Source organism: Chiloscyllium plagiosum, chromosome 19, assembly GCF_004010195.1.
Source record: "Chiloscyllium plagiosum isolate BGI_BamShark_2017 chromosome 19, ASM401019v2, whole genome shotgun sequence".
Lineage (NCBI taxonomy): Eukaryota > Metazoa > Chordata > Chondrichthyes > Orectolobiformes > Hemiscylliidae > Chiloscyllium > Chiloscyllium plagiosum.
In genome coordinates this window covers 66,294,471-66,304,494 of record NC_057728.1, presented here as the reverse complement: position 1 = coordinate 66,304,494, position 10,024 = coordinate 66,294,471, and the positions used below count along the sequence as shown (strand labels likewise).

The 10,024-nt window shown below is 46.2% G+C and overlaps 1 protein-coding gene across 6 annotated transcripts in view; it reads left to right on the top strand.

The window, feature by feature from the left end:
• Positions 1-10,024, top strand: part of nav3 (neuron navigator 3) — a 219,091-nt gene that overhangs the window by 145,865 nt on the left and 63,202 nt on the right. For all 6 annotated transcript variants that reach the window (XM_043708780.1, XM_043708778.1, XM_043708782.1 and 3 more), the window contains one exon: positions 3,204-3,256. In XM_043708780.1, coding sequence (XP_043564715.1) covers positions 3,204-3,256 — 53 coding nt within the window. The remainder of the gene's footprint in view (positions 1-3,203; positions 3,257-10,024) is intronic.

Genomic DNA, 10,024 nt, shown 5'->3' with positions numbered 1-10,024 from the left:
CAATTTCTGTAGTAAACCACGGTTCCCTTACCTTATCACTTCCTCCCTGCCTGACAGGGACATACCTATCAAGGACACACAATATCTGTTCCTTAAACCAGCTCCACATTTCGATTGTCCCCATCCCCTGCATTTTGCTACCCCATTCTACGCATCCTAATTCTTGCCTAATCGCATTATAAATCCCCTTCCCCCATCAATAACTCTTGCCCTGTGGCATGTACCTATCCCTTTACATCGCTAAACTAAACATAACTGAATTATTGTCACTCTCTCAAGTGTTCATCTACAATTAAATCAGACACCTGGCCTGGTTTATTACCAAGCACCAGATCCAGTGTGGCCTCCCCTCTTGTCGGCCCTTCGACATACTGTATCAGGAAACCCTCCTGCACACATGAAATCCCATCAGAAATTCAGGAGAAACCACTTTGTCGAGAGAGCAGTGAGAAGATGGAAGCCGCTAACACAGGAAGTGGTTCCGGTGAAAAGTATGGGTACGTTTAAGGAGAGGTGCAATAACCCAGGGAGATGGAAAATCTGGCAGGTTTCAGGCTGATGGAGTCAAATTAGGAACGATGGGAGGAGCTTTGAGTGGGACAGATAGACTAGCATTATGAGATTGAGTTGCACATGGCCTGGACTGTGCTATGATTCTGTGGCCAATGGAAATTATCCCCTGGGCCTGATCCCCATCCTCACTTCAGGGTGAAGCTCAATGTTAGGCTCCAGTCTCACTGACTGTTCTGTGATGGGAAACTGAAGCCTAATGCTTCAAAGGAGCTTTCCCTGGGAGAGAGCAGGTTGCTTTAAATCATTGTTTCTCTAAAGAACTGTCCTTGGTGACAGGGGAGCCAGGAGGAGGCCATTCAGCCCACCTTCTAGATTAGAGTGGTGCTGGAAAAGCATGGCAGTTCAGGCAGCATCCGAGGAGCAGGAAAATCGATGTTTCGTGCAAAAGCCCTTCATTCTGCTCCTTGGATGCTGCCTGATCTGCTGTGCTTTTCCAGCATCACTTTAATCTAGAATCTGGTTTCCAGCATCTGCAGTCCTTGTTTTTACCATTCAGCCCACCTGCCCTGCCCTGACGCTGTGAAAGAACTCCCCAAATAATCCCACTCCCCTTTGTCTATTCCTCATGGACCCTCACATTTTTCCTTCTCAAGTATTTTTACAATTCCTTTTTGAAAGTTACTCTTGATTCAGCTTCTACAGCACAGTCCAGATCAGAGCAACTTGCTCTGGGAACGATTTCTGCTCTGCTCCGTAAACCAATTGGTGTAAATCTGTGTCTCTTGGTTACTGACACCCCTGCCTGGGAGAAGACTTTCTCCTGATTTTAAACATGTCTGTTGTTAGTTCCAGAGGAGAACGATCTTAGTTTCTCCAGTCCGTCCATGGGAGAACGCTGCTACGTGTCCAAAAGGCACCAGCGTTTGAAGGAGACATAGCCCAGCAACAGGAGAGCAATCACAGGCAAGACCACGAACCTGTCTGTCAAGATTCTCATTGGGAAAGGGCCAGAAAGGATGGAGAGGCAGGGGTCCATCGCACTCCCACAATCCTAGAGGCAGATCGAGTGACTTTAACATGCAACATTTGAGAATCAAAACCATGAAAGAAGCAGACAATTCTAATTATCCTCACCATCAATCCCAATATCACACTAATATATAATAGAGACGGGTGATTGTAATTTCACACTGAGCTCAGAGGTGCCCTCTGCTGATAATACTGTGAGATAATTCAGGGATTTTAATGAATCTGTTCAGATCAGTGACATTAATTCAGGAGCTTTGGAAACAGCATGTGTTTTATTTTGTTAATTTTAGTAGAACTGAACACCCTGCTGCTTCACGTGATATCAGTGTCAAAGCAAATGATGCCAAGCAACTTTGAAGGTCATTGAAGGAACAGAAAACCAGGAGGAAGCCATTCAGCCTCACGAGCTTCTCCTAGTCTTCAGTTCAATCATGATGGAGTTATACCTCAACAGATTGTAGCTGCTTTTGTTACGCAGCCCCCAAAGCTCTGACATAGGAAGAATCTGTAGCTCTTGTTGACAGCTCCAATTACCACCCCTGTCCCTAACAGTTAGGAACGTAGGAACAGGAGTAGGCCATTCCACTCCTCAATGGGAACATGGCTGATCTGTGACCAACTCCATATTTGGCCCATATCCCTTAATATCTTTCCTTAACAAAAAATAATCTATCTCAGTTTGAAAATTAACAACTGATCCAACACCCACTGCTGTTTGTGGAAGAGAGTTTCAAACCCCTCCCACCCTTCGTGTGTAGAAGTGTTCCCTAACATCGCTCCTGAACGCTCTGCCCCTCATTCTCACTCTATGCCCCTTGTTCTAGAATCCCCAACCAGTGGAAATAGTTTGTCTTTATTTGTCCTGTCTTTTCCTGATAATATTTTGAAGACTTCAATCAGATCACCCTGAACCTTATAAATTCTGGAGAAAAACGCCTCCTAGAACTGGACTCCTGAACCCCAGGTATTATTCTTTAAACCCTGCAAGGCCAATCTATCCTTTGTAAGGTGTGGAGCCCAGACCTGCTCCCTGTACTCCAATGGGGCATAACCAGGGAATTCCAAATGTCCATGTGCTGTTTGAGTGAGTGTTCCTCACAGTGAGGATCATTATTAGAGAATGTATTCCTGCAAGTAGAACAGAAACAAAGCTAATGTCAGTCGCAATTTGTTGTTCTTGGCTGAGTACTTGGGCTTTAACTGATTGTATTGCTGAATGAGCTGGCTCTAACTCCAGGATAAAGTCCTGTAGCTCTGCATTTCCCCCACTCCAGGTCACGGTGCTTGTTCCTCACTTGGACAATGTGGATGTAACGAGTTGCCCTTTAGTGTGGGGCAGCTGTGACTGACAGTGAAGGGTCTGGAATGGCAGCTTTCAGATTTTGCTTACTCTCTGCTGTCCAGTTGCCTCTGTATGTCCAGTTTGTGATCAGATGGGGTAAATATCTCGAATCACAAAGCAGGAGATAGACCTCAGTATCCAGTCACTTCCAAATCCCTCTCCACCCCATCACCCCATGAAGACTGGGAAGCCAATATGGCATGGTAACTATTCTATCATTCAGAGCTCAGTGTGACCAGTTTTATCATGAGGTATGGATACTGTAAGACTTGGGTTCAGGAGCTGAATACTGAAAGATTTATCTCCTTGTTTTTTCTAGTCCATGGGTCTTCGCTCTCACTGGTTTCAAGCACATCATCTCTTTACTCCACAGTAAGTATGTGTGTCAGTTACCGTTAATGTCGGGATATTGGGCTTGGTCTGTGAACTCCATGTTCACACTGCATCTGCAATCATATAGGAGGCTTCACAAAGACAGGCCATTCTGTCCAACGGGTCTATACTGTTCTTTCTACCTCCCCTCGTGAGCTGGTGATGGTCAAGCAGTATTATCACAACAGTACTAACCCAGAGACCCTGATAATGTTCTGGGGACCTGCGTTTGAGTCCTGTCATTGGTAGGATTTGAATTTAATGAAAATCAGGAATGAAGTTTCCAGTGATGACCATGAAACCTCTGTCAATGGTCAGAGGGAAAGCCCATTTGGTTTATTAATGTCCTTTAGGAGAAGGGGAATCTTTACCTGATCTGGTCTACATGTGACTCCAGACCCACAGCAATGTGGCTAACTCTTAACAGCCCTCGGGAATGGGCAATAAATTATGGCCTGACTCGTTTTATCCACTAGCCCTGATGAAGGACTTTTGCCTGAAACATCGACTCTCCTGCTCCTCAGATGCTGCCTGAGCTGCTGAGCTTTTCCAGCACCACACTCTTGACTCTGATCTCCAGCATCTGCAGTCCTCACTTTCTCCTGAATTCTCTTCTTGAGTTGTTAGATTAATGGGCTATATTTTTGCTTTTCTAGACAATTTGCACTCTCTGTGTCTGTGGCATCAAGGACCATTAATTATTTTCTGACTGCAATTAGATCACCCCCGAGTCTTCTTTCTAAGGGGAGATAGTCTCTGTCCCTTCTCCTTTCCTGGGCTTATGGCCTCACAGCTCTCGTACTGATAGGGGCATTGGTGGACACTGGCTTAGTTGGCTGATAGGCTGGATTATGATACAGAGTGATACCAACAGACTGGGTCCAATTTCAGTCCCAGCTAGGGTTACCATGTAGGTCCCACCTTCTCAACCTCGTCTGAAGTTACCCCCCTCAGGTTAAACCACTGTCAGGTCTCTCTCTCTATGTATCTGTCTTTCTCTCTCTCTCTCTCTCTCTCTGTCACTCTCTCTAATGGGAAAACAGCCCTGTGATAACATGGTGACATTTATCCCTAGTAGTGCACTCCTAGACAAGGTGAAATAGTAATGAATATGACAGCAATTATCAGGTAACAGGAATCGAAATCCAGGTGGATTGATTGTGAGTAAGAATGATCAAAGAGAGCTTTAAAACCCAAATGGTACAGGAGTGTCATCATGTTGACCTTCTGAGCAGGTTTATGAATCAGAAGCCCACATGTGGACTAGTCGATTAAAGGGTGAGATCAAACATTGCAAGACAAGTTCCGAACACAGGGCCTGCACAGATTTAACACTTTAAATATGGTCAAATAGCACACTGTACCTGGACCAAAGATTCCAGGTTCAGGATATATTTCCCAGCGCACTGTAGTCGTCTCATCATTTCAGCCACTCATTCCATGATACTGTCTGAGTTTGCTCCCTCTGAATGGTTGAGGATTTCTGCTCCATCAGTTCCCCATTTGACCCGTTGATGAGCAGGAGGGTCTCCTGGCTGGGAACTTGCTGGGAATATCAGCTGATCACGGAATGGCGAGAGTATGACATCCTCCTGCACCCCTGTCTGTCATGTGAACCAGTGAGATCGGAGAACTGAGAGAGGAATACCAGGCACAAATACCAAATACAGCAAACAGAATAATGTAGGAAAAAAACCATTGGATTGAAAGACAGAAAGGAAAAGTTATCAAGTAAATGTATTTTTAAAATCAAAAATTTCAAACCATTCAACTACTGCAGGAATAAGTTTTATTTGTTCCATTGATACATGCAGCACAAAACATTACAATCCAAGAACAGGCCCTTCGGCCCATCATGTCTGTGCCAACCATGATGTCATTCTAAACTAATCCCATCTGCTGGCACATGGTCCATATCTCTCTATTCTCTGCCTGTCCAGGTGTCTGTCTAAATGCCCCTTAAACATCGCTGTTGTGTCTGCCTTGACACCTCCCCTAGCAGTACGTTTCAGGCACCTACCACCCTCTGTGTTAAAAAACCTGTCTCACATATCTTTAAAGCTGCCCCCTTTCACCTTAAACCTGTGCCCCTAATATTTGTCATTTCCAGCCTGGGGAAAAAGACACCAACTATCCACCCTATCCAAGCCTCTCAGAATTGTATACACTTCTGTCAGTTTCTTGAAGAGGTTGGGTGGTCTTTGCAGGAAAGTTAATCATCTCATTAAGAAATCCCTTGGACTGTCCTTTACTGACTGGGAGGCAGCAAAAACAGTGAAACTCATGGGAAAGTTCAGAGAAAGTCTTTGTAAAGCTACCAGCAAGACTACAATTTACCCAGTGACTTGTGACAATTCGCTCTTTCACAATTTAATGGGAGCACCATTAAACTCGCTGTTAGTTTGCAGCAAATTGTTTTCAGTAATTCCCTTGGTTCTCTGATATAGTCAGACTGATTCTGTATGGCATGTTATCCTTTGCTGTTTATTACCCATCCCATCGGAAACAGACAGATTGACAGAGTCAGTAATGAAACGCTTTCAAAGTTTTTCAACAGACTCCTCAATCTGCTTCCATTCACTTTGTTTGACACTGTTCCAGTTCAGAAAGTGTCTAGCTCAGTGTGCCATCTAAATACAATCTGTCCACCTCAAAGCCTAACAGGACCGATGTCTCAGGTTGTCTGCTTTCTTGCTGTTACCCACAGGGTCTCAAGCCTCACGTGGGAGTCTACAACTTGGCAAAAAGTTTTTAAAAATAATATAGCATAGGCCACAATGAAATGATGCGCAGAATTAGATCAAGTCAACACATCAGGAACAGGCCATTCAGCCCACTACTCTGTAATGGGCATTCATGCTTCCAATGAGCCTCCTTCTGCGCCCTCCTCATTGCTCCCCTCACCATCTCTTTCTGTTCCTTTCTTCTTCATGTCTTTATCCAGCCTGTCCCTTCAATCTATTGACCCGACTGTACAATGATATACATGAGGTATCCCACCCTTGAGGCAGTATGGAATGTCAAACTCCTCCGAACTGTTTGTCCCTTGAATGTTAGAATGTTCCACAGATTGCTGGCATCTACAGCACAAAATAAAATCACATGGATGATTTTGGGATAATGTAGGGGGATGAGCTGAGAATAGTTCACAGGTCGGCACAACATTGAGGGCCGAAGGGCCTGTTTTGCGCTGTATTGTTCTGTGTTCTATGTTCTAAAAGGAGGTGAGTTATTCGCTGCTGTAATCCAAGTCTCTGACCTGCTCTTTAGCCACTGCGTTGATGTGGCAAGTCCAATTGAGTTTCTGGTCAATGATAACCCCAAGGAAGTTGATAGTGGGGGATTCAGTGATGGTAATGCCATTGAATGCCACAGGACGGTGGTTAGATTGTCTGTTATTGGTGATGATGGTCATGGTCTGGCATTGTGTGGCACGAATGTTATTTGCCACTTGTCAGCTCAAGCCTGGATATTGTCCAGATATTGCTGCATTTGAACACAGACTGAAGTCCTGAATGGTGCTGAACATTATGCAATTATCAGCAAACATTCCCACTCCTGACCTCATGATGGAGGGAAGGTCATTGATGACACCACTGAAGATGGTTGGGCCTAGGACTCTACCCTGAGGAACTCCTGCAGAGATGTCCTGGAGCTGAGATGACTGACCTCCAACAATCACAACCATCTTCCTCTGTGTCAGGATTGACTCCAACCAGTGTTGCGTTTGCCCCCGATACCCATTGATTCCAGTTTTGCCAGGGCTCCTTGATGCCACACTCGGTCAAATGCAGCCTTGATGTCAAGGGCTGTCCCTCTCCCCTCCCCTCTGGAATCCAGCTCTTTTGTCCAGGTTTGACCCAAGGCTGTAATGAGGTCAGGAGCTGAGTGTCCCTGGGGGGAACCCAAACTGGGCGTCACTGAGCAGGTTTTTGCTGAGCAGGTGCTGCTTGATAGTGCTGTTACTGACACCGTCCATCACTTTACTGAGGATGGAGAGTGGGCTGATGGGGTGTGTAATTGGCTGGGTTGGATTTGTCCTACTTTTTGTGTGTTAGACATCCCTGGACAATTTTCCCCATTGTCGGGTAGTTGCCAGTGTTGTAACTGCACTGGAACAGCTTGGCTCGGGGAGCAGCAGGTTCTGGAGCACACATCTTCAATACTATCGCTGGAATGTTGTCAGGGCCTGTAGCCTTTGCAGTATCCAGTATCTCCAACCATTTCCTGATATCCCGTGGAGTGAATCGAATTGCTTGGAGACTGGGCTCTGTGATGCTGGGGACCAATGGAGAAGATCGAGATGGATCATCCATTCTCACTGCTGACTGAAGATTGTTGTGAAAGCTCTAGCCTTATCTTTAGCACTAATGTGCTGGGCTCCTCCATCATTGAGGATGGGGATATTTTTGGAGCTCTGTCCTCCAATGATCTGTTTAATTATCCATCACCATTCACGACTGGATGTGACAGGACTGCAGAGTTTAGATCTGATCTATTGGTTGTGGGATTCTTAGCTCAGTCTATCACTTGCTGTTTATGCTGTTTGGTGGTGTCACCAGGTTGACACCTCACCTTCAGGTATCTCTGGTACTGCTCCTGGCATGCCCTCCTGCACTCTCCACTGAACCAGGGTCAATCCTTTGGCTTGATGGTAATGGTTGAGTGGGGGATATGCCGGGCCATGAGGTTACAGATTGTGCTGGAGTACAGTTCTGCTGCTGTCGATGGCCCACAGCACCTCATGGATGCCCAGTCCTGAGCTGCTGGATCTGTTTGAAGTCTGTCCCATTTAGCACGGTGACAGTGACACACAACACAATGGAGGGTATTCTGAATGTGAGGACAGGACTTTGTCTCCACAAGGACTGTGCGGTGGTCACTCTTACCGATACTGTCAGGGACAGATACATCTGCAGCTGGCAGATTGATAAGGATGGGTTCAGGTATGTTTTCCCCTCGTGTTGGTTCCCTCACCACCTGCCGCAGACCCAGTCCAGCAGCTATGTCCTGTAGGACCTGACCAGCTCGATCAGTAGTACTGCTGCCGAGCCACTCTTGGTGGGGAGCATTGAAATTCCCCACCCAGAGTACATTCTGTACCCTTACCACACTCTAAGTGTTGTTCAACATGGAGGAGTGCCGATTCATCAGCTGAGGGAGGACGGTACGTGGTAATCAGCAGGAGGTTTCCTTGTCCATGTTTAACCTGAAGCCATGAGTCTTCATGGGGTCCAGAGTCAATGTTGAGGCCTCCCAGGGTAACTCCCTCCTGACTGTATCCCACTGTGCTGCCCCCTCTGCTGGGCTTGCCCGGCCGGTGGGACAGGACATATCCCGGGATGGTGATGGTGGGGTCTGGGACATTGTCTGTCAGGTATGATTCCTTGAGTATGATGGTGTCAGGCTGTTGTTTGACTAGTCTGTGAAACATCTATCCTAATGTTGGCGCTAGCCCCCAGATGTTAGCGAGGGGGACTTTGCAAGAACGACAGGGCTGTCACTGCCATTGCCTTTTCTGATGCCTAGGTCAATGCCAGGTGATCCATCTGGTTTCATTCTTTGACACTTTGTCATGATTGGTATAACTGAGAGGCTTGCTTGGCCATTTCAGAGGGCAATTGAGAGTCAACCACATTGCAGTGGGTCTGGAGTCATACGTAGGCCAGATCATAGGTAAGGATGGTAATTTCCTTCCCTAAAGGAAATTAGGGAATTTTCTAACAATTGGCAATGAATTCATGGTCATCCTATATTCTTAATTTCAGATTTTGTTTTATTAAATTCAAATTCCACCACCTGCCACAGTGCGATTTGAACTTGGGTCCCTGGAACATTTGTTGAGTTTCTGGATTAATAATCTAGTGATAATACCACTAAGCCATCACCTCCTGAGAGGAGGCAGGTGCCTGGAAGTGACTCAGGAACGCTGTGTGGAATATTAGATTCATTACAGTGTGGAAACAGGCCTTTGGCCCAACAAGTCCACACCGACCCTCCGAAGAGCAACCCACCCAGACCCATTCCCCTACATTTACCCCTTCACCTAACACTACGGGCAATTTAGCATGGTCAATTCACCTAACCTGCACATTTTTCGACTGTGGGAGGAAACCCACGCAGACACGGGGAGAATGTGCAAACACCACACAGACCGTTGCCCGAGACAGGAACTGAACGCGGGTCCCTGGCGCTGTGAGGCAGCAGTGCTAATCACTGAGCCACCGTGCCACCCCTTTGTTTTTTTCTTTTTAGCTCATCCCCCTACACTATCCCAAAATCATCCATGTGCTTATCTAAGGATTGTTTAAATCTCCCTAATGTGGCTGAGTTGACTACATTAGCAGGTAGGGCATTCCACGCCCTTACCACTCTCTGTGTAAAGAACCTGCCTCTGACAGCGGTCTTAAATCTCAATTTGTAGTTATGCCCCCTCGTACACACTGACATCATCAGCCTAGGAAAAATACTTTCACTGTCTACCCTATCTAATCCTCTGATCATCTTGTATGTTTCTATCAAATCCCCTCTTAGCCTTCTTCTCTCCAATGAGAACAGACCCAAGTCTCTCAGCCTTTCCTCAAAAGACCTTCTCTCTAGACCAGGCAACATCCTGGTAAAACTCCTCTGCACCTTTTCCAATGCTTCCACATCCTTCCCGAAATATGGGGACCAGAACTGTACACAATATTCCAAGTGTGGCCGCACCAGTATGTGTGTGTCCTGGTCATACTGTGTGTGGACACGACACTCGCATTGTTACACAAT